Genomic DNA, 16,601 nt, shown 5'->3' with positions numbered 1-16,601 from the left:
AGCTACAGACATGAGGTCCATTGCTTGAGCAAGACGAACAGGGCAGATGCCAGCCACATCTGTCTTTCTTAATCAGGAATACAAAATCTTGACCAGAACCATTCCCCCACCTCCACTCAGGCACAGCAGACTCCACCTTTTGTTTCACAAACCAGAACTGGGTCACTTGGTCACCCTCCTAGCTGCAAGGGAGTCTGGGAAAGAGATCACTTGTCTTCCCAAGGGAGAGAGGCTGGCGATGGCTGGGGGCAGCTAACCCAAGGGCCTGACACAACTCTGAGGGAGAGGAGACCAAAGTCCTCTGTGTTCTTGTTTGTTACTATTTTTTTGTTGGACAACCGAGATCAACTTAATCAAGATTCAGTGAACCAAGGGATATAGTACAAGACCTTTTTCCCCATGATTTCATCCTACTTGTTTTTGGATTATTCCCAGTGTTTCTATATGATAAGAGTGTACTTGCTCCTCATAAAGAAATGGAAAATAAATTCTCTTCTTGCCAGTTCTTCTTTCTTTTTTGGTTTTACCTGTCCAGTTCCCCGAGCCATTAACTTTCTGTATCATACTTCTAATTCTAACCTATCCCAGCCCTGATTCCCATAACAAGTAGGAGACCTGAAGAACCACTTGGGAAGGAGGGGGCACTGGCATCCGTGCGGGTGTTAGATCCTGCATTGCAGAGGGTGCTCTCTGTGGCGGGTTTATGGCTGGCTGCCCCTCCCTGCGTTCCGCCTGCTCCGCTCTGCCTCGCGACTCCCGTTAGTGACCAGTCCTGGTGGGAGATGAAGGGATGGCAGGAACTGCCGCTGAATGCGCCCTCCCGCACATCCCCATGCTGCCAGCTTCCCACCCCCCTCCCCCCACCCCAGGCTGTCTCGGCTGCTTTTGCTGTTGTGTAGTGGGGGTAGCGGCTAAGAGGGCCGGGTCTGAAGTTGTAGGTTCGAATCCTGCTTCGTGAACTACCTGGGCAAATTACTTAACCTCTCTGTGTCTCAGTCTAATCACCGGTGAAACAGAGCTGGCAATAATAATCTACCCTGTAGGGTCGTTGTCAGGATTCAATGTGTTTAGGACAAAGCTCAGCATATACTAATTTAGCAAGTGTGAACTCTTCTTGTTGGGTGCCAGGCAAGCATTGTACTAAACACGTCTACATATTTTTTCCCCTTAAAAATTCAATTGTCTTTGAGGTGCCTGAACTCTAGCATGCTGGGAATCTGCCATGGATTTCCTTATAAACTAACAGGAGTGGAATAGAGGGGTTTTAAGAAGCTGGTGTAGGGGCTTCCCTGGTGGTGCAGTGGTTAAGAATCCACCAGCCAATACAGGGGATAGGGGTTCAAGCCCTGGCCTGGGAAGATCCCACATGTCACGGAGCAGCTAAGCCCGTGCGCCACAACTACTGAGCCTGCGCTCTAGAGCCCGCAAGCCACAACTACTGAGCCCATGTGCTGCAACTACTGAAGTCCATGTGCCTAGGGCCCCTGCTCCACAACAAGAGAGCCACCGCAGTGAGAAGCTCTGGCACCACAACGAAGAATAGCCCCTGCCCGCCACAACTAGTGAAAGCCTGTGTGCAGCCACGAAGACCCAATGCAGCCAAAAACAAAAAAAATTAAAAAAAAAGGAAGCTTATGTAAAACCATGTAGAATTTAACAGCATAGTGGCATTGTGGGAAGATCATGAGCTTTCCTTCAGTTAGAACCCAGTGTGTGTGCCATGTCAACTGCTTATGGGTTTTACTCTGGGCAAGTAGCTAACCTCTGTGAGCTTCATTTATAAAACGGGAGTGTTAATTTCTCCCCCACAGGGTGGTTGCTTGAATGGTTAAATGAGAAAAGCAGAGTTAGGCTCTAAGCAAACCATTTTGACATAGTAGAGCCTCAACAAATATTAGACCCCTTCCTGCCTGTTTTGACTAGATTTCACATTGTTTTGAGCCAGGTTAGAATCTTAGGTTTCATATATCAGTCCTGGAACCATAAGAAAATCAGCAAGTGACACATATACATTCATAGTAGATGGTGATGCTAATTTTCTTTTTCTTTCTTTTTTTAACAGACAACTGGATATGGCCAAGAGGGAAAGTTTAGTGGACCCCTGAAGCCCATGAACTTTTCTATTTTTGAAGGCCAAGGATCGGGTCAAATCATATTCCAGGTAATGGCTACTCTTGATCATTGTCATCTTGATTTTACAGGCTCTCTCAGTGGGCTTTTACTCCTTTATCTACTGTACACCCAGAAATAAAATATAGGCATAGTAGATCTCATTATCAAGAATGATTTCAGAAGCTAAGTTAAACACAGAGATGAGTAGCTTCAGTGTTGCAAGACGTTGTACCTGACTTCCTCATTCGGACTTCTTCAGTGGTGTCTGGTGCAAGTACTCCCATCTCTGGGGTGGGGACCTTGGTGCCTGTAGACTCCGCCTCTTCCCCCAGGGTGGGAAGGGACCCTGTCTCTGGAGTGACATGGCCATCTGAGTGTCTGTTCAATGAGCTGGCTGCTTGAAGCGCTTGAAGATGCGGGTTCTCTGGATTAGTGCTGGAATGGCCTGCTTTCCTCACCGCCTCCTCTGAGCCCATCCCTGGGGCCTCACCCATGGGTTGGGCAAGGCACAGTGGGAGGCAGTCATCTCATTTAGTTAGTTAACTGAGAAAAGCATCAGATTGAGGGGTGGACTGCAAGAGACTTCAGCTTTAAGGGCACTGAACTAATCCTGGAAATGTAATGGAGAGAGGGAGAAAAACATACCACTGCACTGACCAGAAATCCCCTGGGGAAGCCTGCTTGGCCTTGGAGGGGCTGAGGATGCTTTGATGAGCCTCTGGGTGTGCCCATGATCTCCCATCCCATGCACTGGGGGAGCAACAGAGGGTTGCTGAACTACCGTCTAAGGTGGATGCCTTCTGTTAACTGTGCAAGCATTTGTTTCAGCAGTTCCCGTCCCCAGAGGAGAGACTGAAAGCTGCCTCATCCCACCTTCTCTCATTTGGTACCAAATTAGTGTAAAGGGGCTCCAAAGTATGAGCTGTTGGGGGTGCACGTGTATCTCTGTGCCCTGCTGTGGGTATTTTAGAGGCTTTGACCTCTCCAGTCAGGGAAGCCGGCACTGAGCGAGGAGCAAATGCTTTGAGAGCTGGAGGCTAATAAGAGAAGAGTGTTCCAGCAAAGGCACAGCTTGGACACCTGCCCTGTGCTGGGAGAGGGCAGGGAACGCCCCGAGTTTTGGCAGAAGGCCGGCAGAGAGCCTAAAGAGGAAGGTAGGAGAGGAGGCTGCAGAGACAGGAAGGGCCCTGACTTCTAAGGCTCTTAGATTTTCTCCTCAAAGCAGCGGGCCTCAATCCAGTTTCCATTCAGGGCTACAAACTGGAGGGGGACGGGAAACGGAAGAGGTTGCAAAGGAACTGGCTGGGAGGCTATGGCAGGGCTCACACAAGAGGTGATCTCGTTAACTAACTTTCCCTCCCTTGCCGGGGAGCACTTAGCTATAGATATCTCGTTTACATTTTTAAAATTCTGTTCAAGATGTAGAGAACAAACATATGGACACCAAGGGGGGGGTTGGGATGAACTGAGAGATTGGGATCAACATATATACACTGATATGTATAACATAGATAACTGATGAGAACCTACTGTAGAGCATAGGGAACTCCACTTTGCTGTACAGTAGAAACTAACACAGCATTGTAGAACAACTATACTCCAATAAAAAACCATTCTGTTTATTTGTGTATTTTTATGCTTCATAAGCTGGTAAGAATGCTGTGAGCTAGGCACACGTTCATCTTTTTTGAATTTGATATATTTGTGTTTATTTATTTATTTTTATTGGGGTACCGTTGCTTTACAATATTGCATTCGTTTCTGCTGTACAACAGAGTGAATCAGCTATATGTATACGTATATCCCCTCCCTCTTGCACCTCCCCCTCCCATCCCACCCATCTAGGTCACAACAGAGCACCGAGCTGAGCTCCCTGCGCTATACAGCAGGTTCCCGCTAGCTCTCTGTTTTACACATGGTAGTGTATATATGTCATTCCCAATCTCCCAATTCATCCCACTCCCCTACGCCCCTGCCCCGTGTCCACACTTCAGTTCTCTGTGTCTGTGTCTCTATTCCTGTGTTGCGAATAGGTTCATCTGTACCGTTTTTCTAAATTGCACATATATGCGTTAAGATACAATCTCTATTTTTCTCCTTCTGACTTACTTCACTCTGTATGACAGACTCTAGGTCCATCCACATCTCAACAAATGACCCAATTTCGTTCCTGATGGCACCCACTGTTATAAGGCCCTATGCTGGGTACTGAGGATACAAAATGACCCCAACACCATCCCTGCCCCCGGTGAGCTCATAGGGTAGTAGAAGGAGGCTAACAAGTAAGCAGACAATGCAGTGAAGGGTTCTGATTGGAGTCTGGTGGGCTGCAGAGGGAACCAAGCGCAGGTGGAGAAAGAGTGCTCGATTTTTTTTTTTTTTTTTTTTTGCTGTACACGGGCCTCTCACTGTTGTGGCCTCTCCCGTTGCGGAGCACAGGCTCCGGACGCGCAGGCTCAGCGGCCATGGCTCACGGGCCCAGCCGCTCCGCGGCACGCGAGATATTCCCGGACCGGGGCACGAACCCGCGTCCCCTGCATCGGCAGGCCGACCTCCAACCACTGTGCCACCAGGGAAGTCCGAGTGCTCGATTTTAAGTGTGGGCGGTAGTGGTTGAACAGAAAAGGTTTCACTGACCCCTCAACTGAGTAGTTAAAGTTGAACGGGCAACTCACAGACAGAAAGCAGGCCATGAATACAGTATGGGAAAAAGCACGGGGGTGTGCAACTCAGCAAGAAAATGAAAGATAACAGGTGGTTTAGGGTGTGCAAAGGCGAGGCTGCCGAGGTCGGGTGGTGGGGGTGGGTGTCCAGACCGGCCCTTTAACCTGTGGTAGGCTGCAGGGCACCTGTGGAGGGTTAAAGAAGGTGTGAAGGAATTAGACTGTGCTTGCACAGACCTACTCTGTGGTCACTGTAAGTGTGGGATGAAGGCGGTGAGCCTAGAGGTGGGAAGCCTCTTGGGACAGTTTGCCATAGACCAGTGGGAGGTGGTGGAGGCCTGGTTTAAGTAAGTATAAAGGGGGAGTGGAGGGAAGGAGAGGGGTAGGAGCAATGCAAGGAAGTCACACCTTCTGGGATTGGTTGCTGAATGAGTGCAGTGGGTGAGAGGAGGTGTTTAGGGTAACTCTGAGGCCTCTGGCTTGCTTGACTGGCTGGTTAGTGGTGTCATTCAGAGAGAGAGAGAGAAAGAGGGAAGGAGAGAGAGAGAAGGAGGGGAGGGGAAGGAAGATTTATGGGAAAGTCAGTAAATAAGTGTTAGGCTTATTGAATTTAAGGTAATATGTGGGGTTAGCTAGGTGGAGATGTTGAGGAGACAGTGGCCATGGTGGGTCTGGAGATACAGACTGGGGAGCCTTCCTCACACAGGTGCTAACCCAGTGCTTGGGTGTGAAAGTCCATCTGTAGTGAGTACCTCAATGGCCCACAAGGGCCAGGTAAGTGATGAATGATGCTATCTTGGGATAAGACAAGCAGTGGCAAAAAACAGATGTAGAAAACCCCCCAACTGTGCAAACGTGAAATTAAAAGTCTTCTGATACATGGCTCCAGCATGTGGGACACAGGGAATAGTGGGGACTGTGACAAACTGAGGGTACATCAAAGGGTACAGCCTTAATTCAATTCCAGACAATTTCACAAGTCAGAATTTGTGTACAGTATTACTGGATTCTATGGTTTTTCCACAAAAGTCAGAAATTTTTATATTTATGTAAAATTTCCTGATCTAAGAATATTGGCACAGTAAAAAAGTCATCTTATAATCTAAGTAAAATGTATGTGTGGGCCAGAGAGTCTGTGGTTACTTCTGCAACCTCTGTTTGAGGAGTCTCTTGAGCAGAATGGAGTAGGTGTTCTGTGAGTACAAGTTCACGTGCCACTGAACAGAATCAGAACTGTACCTAGAGGCAATGTCCAGCTAACAAACGTCACACACCTGGAAACTGCTTCATAGGATCCTTCCACAGTCTCTCAGGAGCCCAGCCAGTAAGATCATTCCTTGGGTTGCTCCACTTCTTTTTCTGTTCTTTTTCCATTAGCCACACGACAAAGCTTGTCTCTTCTTGACAGAAAATGATAGCCCAACTGCCGTGGCTGAACGCTTCTTGTTTATGGGTGTGTGTGTTGGAGTGGAGGAGTGTAGGCAACGAAGGGGATTTCCTTCTAGAATCTCAGAGTCTTTGTTCTAGAAAAGACCTTAGAGACTTTTTGTACCAACTGCTTGTTTTACAGATAGGGAAACTGAGGCTTAAATAAGTTAATTGCATAACTGATATTAGAACACTGATATTCTCATGTTCTAGTCAAGCGTATCATGCTACTTAACACTATATACAAAAATTAACTCAAAATGGATTAAAGGCCCAAATGTAAGACCAAAACCATAAAACTCCTAGAAGAACACATAAGCAGAACACTCTTTGATATAAATCATAGGAATATTTTTTGGATCTGTCTCGTAAAGCAAAGGAAATAAAAGCAAAAATAAACAAATGGAAACTAATTAAACTCAAAAGCTTTTGCACAGCAAAGGAAACCATTGACAAAATGAAAAGACAAACTACCGAATGGGGGAAAATGTTTGCAAATGATATGACTGATAAGAGGTTAATATCAAAAATATAGAAAGAGCTCATACAACTCAACATCAAAAAGCGAACAACCTAATTAAACAATGGGTAGAAGACCTGAATAGACATTTTTCCAAAGAGGACATGTAAAAGGCCAACAGGCACATGAAAAGATGTTCAACATTGTTAATCATCAGAGAAATGCAAGTTAAAACCACAATGAGATATCACCTCACACCTGTCAAATGGCTATCACTAAAAAGAACACAAATAACAAATGTTGGTGAGGATGTGGAGAAAAGGGAACCCTCATACACTGTACCAAGGAACCCTAGTACACTGTTGGTGGGAGTGTAAATTGATGCAGCCAAGGAAAACAGTGTGGAGCTTTCTCAAAAAACTGGAAATAGAACTACCATATGACCCAGCAATTCCACTCCTGGGGTATATATCTGAAAAAAATGAAAATACTAATTTGAAAAGATACATTCACCCCAATATTCATAGTAGTATTATTTACAGTTGCCAAGATATGGAAGCAACCTAAGTGTCCATCAATGAATGAATGGATAAAGAAGATGTAATCTATCTATCTATCTATCTATCTATCTATGTGCACACACACACACAATGAAATACTACTACTCAGCATAAAAAAGAATGAAATTTTGCCATTTGCAACAACATGGATGGACTTGGAGGATATTATGCTTAGTGAAATAAGTCAGACAGAGAAAGATAAATACTGTATGATATCACTTACATGTGGAATCTAAAAAATAAAACAAACTAGTGAATATAACAAAAAAGAAAAGACAGATACAGAAAACAAATTAGTTGTTACCAGTGGGGGGAGTGCAGGCGAGAGGAACAAGATAGGAGTAGGAGATTAAGAGGTACAAACCATTATGTATAAAATAAATAAGCTACAAGGATGTCTTGTACAACACAGGGAATACAGCCAGTATTTTGTAGTAACTATTAGTGGAATATAACCTTTAAACATTGTGAATCACTATGTTGTACACCTATAAGTTATGTAGTATTGTACATCAACTATACTTCAATTTAAAAAAAGACCAAAATAAAAAGTAGGTTACATAGCAAAAAAATAAAGTGAAATCTGGCATATACAAAAAAAAACAGCATACCATGCTCTCTCCATCTTCTTATGTGGAAATGATGTGGACAATCCAGCCTTGGTAAGATGTACTTTGAGCTCTTTATTACAGTGGTGGGAAGGAGTTGTCCCAGTTCCCTCATCTGTATCACTTGAAATATTCTTACCTGAAGTCAGGGAGGAACAAAGCAAGCTTTTTGCCCCATGAAGTTGATCCTTGGGTTATTAACGTGTTCTCCAAAAAGAAAAAAAAGAAAGAAAGAAAGAAGGAAGGAAAGAAAGAAAAAAGAACCAAACACCTACAGACTTCTCTCACTGAGGATTTTCAACTATCCCCAGCTCTGTACTCTCAGGGGCTTCCAGATCTAAGGATAGTATGATACATATCTCAGACAATTATTTTTCTTCTTCTTCTTTTTTTTTTGCTTCAAAGGAGTAATTTTATTTTATAATTCTCCCCATTTATTAGTTACTTAGTACTTGATTTTTAAAAGTGCACATTAAAAAAATGAGAGTTGAATACAGGACTTTGGAATAAAGAGGTCAGGAATACCAAATAAATTGAGTCCTTTTTTAGTTTTGTTCATGATAATTAAAGATGATTCAGCAACGATGGCCATTTTACGCAGCTCATTCAGGAGGGCTTCTAGTACATGCAAGTGCATGCACTTGATACAGCGGAGGATTTCACAAAGTTTCAATGACGACTAGAAATATCATAAGGTGACTATGGACAATCTATAAACACCTGTTGTTGTCACTGGACAGAGAAGGCTTCCAGTTTTCCAATTCACAGCTGGAACCAAGCTCTCGGATCTTCCACTCGTCTTCCCTGGTCAAAAGAAAACTTTGTAATGGCTGATATTTTTTCCTTACAATTTCAATGAAGCCTTAGATTGGATCACATGAAAATGCCTCCGCGTATCTTCCAGAACTCCCCAATACCTTCCTTAATAACATATTCAGCACAGTTCTTGCACTCTTGGGGTGTAAATCCAATTAATGCTCCCCCTGTAGTACCAATTCCCTGATCACTTGTCAATGTTTTAACTTGAGCTTCTATGTAATGAGGAGATACATTATAAAAATGGTCCCCAAGGACACTGTAAGCCATGTATTGAGAGCCTTCTGAGGTTTCTATAACTTCTTGATCTTCAAAACTCTCTACATTGCAAGCTATCTCCATTTTCCCTTCGTGAGCAAAAGCCATCGTTTGGACACCCTTCAGTCCATTCACATTTGAGCCCCGAATGGCACTAGCGATCTCTTTTCCCAGAGCCAAGTCTTGAGATCATCTTTGGTAACATTGCAGTTCATCACATACAGGCTAGCTACGATGCCTGATGTGAAAGTTTGTTTCTCAGTTTGCGGTTTCGCTCAGCTTCTGCCTCCTGCAGATTGGCTCTTGGCTGCTCTAGCGGCAGCATGAATCTCCTCACTGCAAAGCTGAAATTCCAATTTTATTCCAACGCAGCTGTCACAACGCCCTGAAGCAAGCTGTTAAACCACATCTTCGGGCAGGTGCAGCTCCCAGGTCAGGTTTAAGAACACTGAAATCCCTCCTTGTGAACCAGCCCAGTTGCTTCTTTCTCTGGACAAGAGTGCGGTCTCAGGCAGGTCAGCCTCACCAAAGAGAAACACACTGCAGCCAGGAACACTTTGGACCAGATTCTCAGCAAGGCTTCTAGCCACAGCTCCACACTCTTCCACTCCAACACCAGAGAGAGGGTAAATGGGAATCAGGTCCACTGCTCCCAGGCAAGGATGGATCCCCTCCTGAACCTCCATATCAATTGACTGGAAGGCCTCCAGGCAGGCAGCCAGAATGGAATTGCCTAACTCAGCAAGAGAAGCTGCTATTGTAATGACTGATCTGTTGCACTATTGATCAGAATATATATTGAGCACTGATACCTCAGGATGTTTCTGTCCATTTTTTTTCCAAGAAAAGCTGCTTTCGCTGCGTTCTCAACAATGTACTTTCTTCGGGCTTCTGAAATGTTTCATAAACAGGCAGCCAAACGGAGCCCAGCCCCAGTCTGTGTCCTGCGCACGCACCACCGTTGGCACTTTTAGGGCGGCAGAGGCTCTCTGAGGAGGTCGTAGTGCGAGGTCTGGGCAGACACCGGCGCTGGGACCCCCTGCGCGGTCCCGTCCAGGTTCTGGTGTGGAGCGGCCCAGACCCACGTGGGCCGAAGGGTAACCAGAGGGACTCGCTGAGGGCCCCGGGAGACTCCAGCAGGGGGATCAGCGTCCGCGGGCGGCGGGTCCCGGAGCGAGAGGCGGCCGGCGGCGGCGCTGCCCCGGGCCCGCCTCCAGCCTGCGACCACGCCGGCAGCTCCGCGTTTTGGGGGGACCCACCTGCGGGGGCGGAGGACGTCGCTGTAGGACGGCCTCTTTTTTCTTTGTAATGTGTGAGATATAGCTTATATGTCCTAAGATCTACCCTTTTAAAATGTCCAATTCAGTGGTTTTTAATATATCACAAAAATGTACAGCCATCACCACTATCTGATACCAGAACACTTTCACCAGCCTCAAAGAAACCCTGTACCAACTAACAGTCACTCGCTATTCTCCTCTCCTCCCAGCCCCTGGCAAACACGAATCGACTTGCAGTCTCTAGAGATTTCCTTTATAGACATTTCATATAAATGGAATCATGTAACATGTGACCTTTTGTGTATAATTTCTTTTACTTAGCATAATGTTTTCAAGGTTCATCCATATTGTAGCAGGTATTAGTACCTCGTTCCTTTTTTTTATGGCGGATTAATATCCCATTGTATGAATATAATACATTTTGAATATCCAGTTATCATTTGATGGACATTTATGGCTATTATAAATAATGCTATTATGGACATTCATGTACAATTTTTGTGAGGATATATATTTTCCATTCTCTAGGATATATACCTAGGAGTAAAATTTCTGGGACATAGTTAATTCAATTTTTAACTTTTTAAATAACTGCAAAACTGTTCTGCAAAACAACTGAACCATTTAACATTCCCACCAGCATTGTATAAGTGTTCTGATTTCTCCACAGCCTTGCCAACACTTGTTACTTATCTGTTTCTTTATTGTATTGATAGCTATCCTAGTGGAGTAAAGTGATATTTCTCTATGGTTTGGGTTTGCATTTCCCTAATGACTAATGTTAATATCTTTTAATGTGCTTATTGGCTATTTGTATATCTTCTTTGGAGAACTGTCTGTTCAAATCCTTTACCTCTTTTTAAATTGAATTATTTGTCTTTTTATTGTTGTAAGAGCTCTTTATTTATTCTGCATAAAGTTCCTTATCATACACATGATTTGCAAATATTTTCTCACATTCTATAGGTTACTTTTCACTTTCTTGATAGTTCATTTGAAGTACAAAAGCTTTTAATTTTGATGAAGTTCAATTTATTTTCTTTTTTGTTTGTGCTTTTGCTATAACATCTAAAAAACTATTGCCTCATCCAGAGTCACAAAGATTTATGCCTGTGTTTTCTTCTCAGTTTTAACTCTTAACATTGAGGCCTTTGGTCTATTTTTAGTTAATTTTTTGCATGATATGAGAGGTAGGGATCTAACTTCATTCTTTTGCATGTGTATATCCAGTTGTTCCAGCACCATTTGTTGAAAACACTATTTTTTCCCCATTGAATTATCTTAGCACCTTTGTCAGAAATTAATTTGACCATAAATATAAAAGTTTATTTCTGTACTCTGGATTTTGAATCCATTGATCTATATGTCTGTCCTTATGCCAGTGCCACACTCTCTAGAATACTGTAGCTTTGTAGAAAATTTTGAAATCAGGCAGTGTTAAGTCTCCCAACTTTGTTCTTCTTTTTCAAGATTGTTTTGGTTATTCTGGGCCTTATACATTTTTATACAAATTTTAGGATCATCGTGTCAGTTCTTCAAACAAGACAAAAGTAGTTTTGATAGGGATTGTGTTGAATTAGTATCTCAACTTGGAGAATAGTACTACCTTAACAATATTAAGTTTTTCAAGTTCTGAGCCTGGTATGTTTTTCCATTATCTTTAATTTCTTTCAACAATGTAGTTTTCAGTTTACAAATCTTGTATTTCTTTGGTTAAATGTATTCTGAAGTATGTTATTCCTTTTAATCCTATTGTAAATGGAATTGTTTTCTTAACATCATTTTCAGATTTCTTTTTGCTAATGTATAGAAATACAGTTGATTTTTTTTGTATATTGATCTTTTATCTTGCAACCTTACTGGACTTGTTTATTTGTTGTAAAACTTTTTTTTAAGATTCCTTAGGATTTTCCATATGTAAGATCATGTCATCTGTGAATAGAGATACTTTTACTCATTTCTTTCCAATCTGGATGACTTCTATTTCTTTCTCTTGCCTAGGATTTCAAGTACAATGTTACATAGAAGTGACAAGATTGGGCATCATTATCTTGTTCCTGATCATATAGGGAAAGCTTTCAGTCTTTCACCATTATGTATAATATTAGCTGTGGGTTTTTCTTAGATGCCCTTTATCAGGTTGAGGAAGTTACCTTCTATTCCTACTTTGTTGTGTATTTTTTTATCATGAAAGGATGCTGGATTTTGTCAAATGATTTTCTGCCTCTATAGAGATACTCATCTGGTTTTGTCCTTTATTCTATTAATATGGGGTATTAAATTAATTGATTTTCATATGTTGAACCAGCCTTGTATTCTGAGATAAATTCCACTTGGTCATGATATATAATTCTTTTTATATGTTGCTGGATTCAGTTTGCTAGTATTCTGTTGAAAACTTTTGCATCTATATTTATGAGATATTGCTCTGTAGTTTTATTGTGTTATTTTTTTTTCTGTTTTGCATATAAGGATGACACTGGCCTCATAGAATAAGTTGGGAAGTATTCCATACTCTTCTACTTTTTGGAAGCATTTGTGAAGGTTTGATGTTAATTCTCCCATACTTGTTAGGTAGAATTCACCAGTGAAGTTACCTGGTCCTGGGCTTTCCTTTGTGGGAATTTTTTTGATGAATAACTCAAACTCTTTACTTATTATAGTTCTCTTCAGACTTTCTACTTATTCTTTGGTCAATTTTGGTAGTTTTTATCTAAGAATTCATCCATTTCACTTAGGTTGTCTGATTTGTGGGAAAACAATTTCTTGTAGTATTCTATTTCATCCTTTTTATCTCTGTAAGTTTGGTAGTACTGTCCCCTTTTACATTCCTGATTTTAGTTGTTTGATTCTTGTGTTTTTTCAAAAAATATTTATTTGTTTATTTATTCATTTTGGCTGTGCTGGGTCTTAGTTTTGGCACGTAGGATCTTTTTTTTTTTTAGTTGCGGTGTGCGGGCTTCTTAGTTCCGGCATGTGGACTTCTTAGTAGTGGTATGCATGCGAGATCTAGTTCCCTGACCAGGGATCAAATCCAGGTCCTCTGCAATGGGAGTAGGAAGTCTTACTCACTGGACCACCAGGGAAGTCACTCTTGTGTCTATTTTTTTCTTGGTAAGTCCAATTGAAGATTTGTCCATTTTGTTGATCTTTTCAAAAGACCAACTTTTGGTTTTGCTGATTTTCTCCTTTGCTTTTGTATTCTCCATTTTATTAATTTCCACTCTAATCTTTATTTCCTTCCCTTTGCTTTGGGTTAGTTTATTCATCTTCTTCTAGTCTCTTAAGGTAGAAGATTATTGATTTGAGATTTTCTTCTTTTATAGGCATTTACAGCTATAGATTTGCCTCCATGTACTGCTTAATCTGTATCCCACAAACTTTGGTATGCTGTGTTTTCATTTTCATTCATCTAAAAGTATATTCTAATTTCCGTTTTAATTTCCTCTTTGACCTATTGGTTATTAGAGTGTATTGTTATTTCCATATATTTGTGGTTTTCCCACATTTCCTGCTATTTTGTTTTAGTTTCTCCATTGTGGTTAGAGAACATATTTTGTATGATTTCAATGCTTTAAATTTATTGAGTCTTGTTTTGTGAACTATCATATGATCTAGCCTGGAGAATGTTTAATGTATATTTAAGAAGAAGTGTGTTAGGATTTTGTTGGATGGAGTGTTCCATAGATGTCTGTTAGCTTCTAGTTGGTTTACAGTGTTGTTCAAGTCTTCTGTTTTCTTGTTGATCTTCTGTCTGTTTGTTATATTCATTATTGAAAGTGAAGTTTTCAAGTCACCAACTATTATTGTTGAATTGTATATTTTATCTTCAATTCTGTCAGTTTTTGCTTCATGTATTTTGGGGTCTGTTGGTAGGTGCATATATGTTTATAATTGTTATAGAATCTTGATGGATTGACCCTTGTATCAGTATAGAATATCCTTTTTTCCTCTACTAATAAGTTTTATCTTAAAGTTTGTTTGTTCTAATAGTAGTATAGCTTAATTTCACCCTCATATTGAAGCATAGTTTTGTTGCATATACAATTCTTAGTTGGCAGTCTTTTTCTTTCAGCACTTTGAATATGTCATTTCACTGTCTTCTGACCTCCATGAGAAATCAGCTGTTCAGTTTATTGAGGATCCTTTGTATGTGATGAGTCTCTGCACTTCCAAATTCTCTTTTTGTTTTTTTTAAATTAATTAGTTTATTTTTATTAATTTATTTTTGGTTGCATTGGGTCTCTGTTGCTGCACACAGGCTTCCTCTAGTTGCAGTGAGTGGGGGCTACTCTTCGTTGCAGTGTGAGGGCTTCTCATTGCAGTGGCTTCTCTTGTTGTGGAGCATGGGCTCTAGGTGCATGGGCTTCAGTAATTGTGTCATGCAGCTCAGTAGTTGTGGCTCACAGTCTCTAGAGCACAGGCTCAGTAGTTGTGGCACATGGGCTTAGTTGCTCCACGGCACATGGGATCTTCCTGGACCAAGGATCGAACCCATGTCCCCTGCATTAGCAGGTGGATTCTTAACCACTGCACCACTAGAAAAGTCCCTGTTTGTTTGTTTTGTGTTTTATTATGATGAGTCTAAGTTTGAGTCTCTTTGAGTTTATTGTATTTCGAGTTCAGTGAACTTCTTGGAAGCATAGATTAATGTTTTTCTCAAATTTGGGAAGTTTTTGATTAGTCTTTCTTCAAATAATCTTTCTGCTCCTTTCACTCTTTCCTTTTCTTCTATGACTCTCATTATGCATGTTTGCTTGATGATGTTCCATTTGTCTCTAGGGTTCTGTTAATATTTCTTCTTTCTTTCTGTCAGGATGAATAACCTCAATTGATCTATTATCAAATTCACAAATTCTTCTCCTGCTAGCTGAGACTTACTGTTGGGCCTTTTCAAATGAATTTTTCATTTCAGTTATTATGCTTTTCAACTCTAGAATTCTTATTTGTTTTCTTTTTAAAATAATTTCCATGTCTATATTTATATTCTCTATTTGGTGAGACATTGTTATCATACTTTAATTCTTTAGAGATAGCTTCCTTTTGTTTTTGAACCTGTTTAAAATAGTTAATTTAAAATCCTATTTAGTAAGTCTAACATCTAGACTTCCTTGGGGACAGTTTCTGTTGACTGCTATTTTTCCTATATATGGGCCTTACTTTTCTTTTATTTGCATGTCTCACAATCATTTGTTGAAAACTGGACTTTATAAATAATATTATGTGGCAATGCCAGAAATCATATCCCATTGTCTTCCCAGGATTTGTTGTTGTTACTGTTTGTTTGTTTAATGACTTTCTTGAATTAATTCTGTAAAGTCGTATTCTTTGCCATATGTAGCCACTGAAGTCTGTTTGGTTAGCTTAGTGTTCAGCTAATGATTGAATTAAGATTTCCTTACAAGCCTAGAATCAATAAGTCTTCCAACCTTTGCCAACAGGCTCTGTGTACTTGTTGGGTACATCTTCAAAGATGTGGCAAACAGTTTACAACTCTGCCTTAGCCTTTACTTCCTGCTTGCACAGAGCCTCAAGGTCAATCAGAGGTGAGAGATTAGGGCCTTCTAAGGTTTTTCCTGGGCATGTGCACAGCTCTACTTATCAATGTGGCCTTTCAGACTCCCAGAAATCTATTGGAGATTTTTTTTTTTTTTTTTTTGCGGTAAGCGGGCCTCTCACTGTTGTGGCCTCTCCCGTTGCAGAGCACAGGCTCTGGATGTGCAGACTCAGCGGCCATGGCTCATGGGCCTAGCTGCTCCACGGCATGTGGGATCTTCCCAGATCGGGGCACGAACGCATGTCCCCTGCATCGGCAGGTGAACTCTCAACCAGTGCACCACCAGGGAAGCCCTATTGGAGATTTTTGATGCTCCCCTGGTCCCTGCAAGGGACATCTCATTCTCAAGCTTTATCTTTTAAGTGTTTTCGTTAGAGTCTTGTTTGCATCAACTGTTATCACTGTCTCAGGCAGCTGCAGTGTTAAGCAACTGCTGATGATTATTTTCAACAAATTCCCCAGGAGGAAAATTGTTTGCAGTGAGTGAGCTGTGAGTTGGGTCAAATAAAGACAAGCTGCATGAGTAGGTATTTCCAGGGAGCTTCCAGATAGGTTATATAATATCAGTTCTTTGGGGACAGGACTTCTGGGAAACTCCAAATTCCAAACTCCTTCTACCCCCTACATAGTACCATGGTTGTGAGGCTGTTGGTTTTCAAGGCCACTGCATATCCTGAAAAAGGATGGTGGAAGTAGAGCAAGTCAAAGCAACTACAAAGCTTGGTTCTAACTGATAGTGATTTTCTTAAATAAACAGTCCTTGGATTTTGCAAGCATTTGGTTAATTTCCAAGGTTCTGAAAAAGTTGATGTTTACAACTTTTGCCAATTTCTCATTACTTTTATGGAGGGGGAGTTTT

General features: G+C 41.5%; 1 protein-coding gene across 1 annotated transcript in view; it reads left to right on the top strand.

Annotated features, from left to right (window-relative positions):
* The window catches only part of CDH17 (cadherin 17), a gene marked incomplete at its 3' end in the record, with an annotated part of 89,295 nt that overhangs the window by 14,998 nt on the left and 57,696 nt on the right, over positions 1–16,601 (top strand). The window contains exon 3 of the mRNA XM_079722192.1: positions 2,063–2,161. Within this exon, the coding sequence (XP_079578318.1) occupies positions 2,063–2,161 (99 nt within the window). The remainder of the gene's footprint in view (positions 1–2,062; positions 2,162–16,601) is intronic.

This window comes from Hyperoodon ampullatus (genome assembly GCF_949752795.1).
Source record: "Hyperoodon ampullatus genome assembly, chromosome: 17".
Classification (NCBI taxonomy): domain Eukaryota; kingdom Metazoa; phylum Chordata; class Mammalia; order Artiodactyla; family Ziphiidae; genus Hyperoodon; species Hyperoodon ampullatus.
The sequence above is the reverse complement of the archived record's forward strand: the minus strand, read 5'-3'. Positions and strand labels throughout refer to the sequence as shown.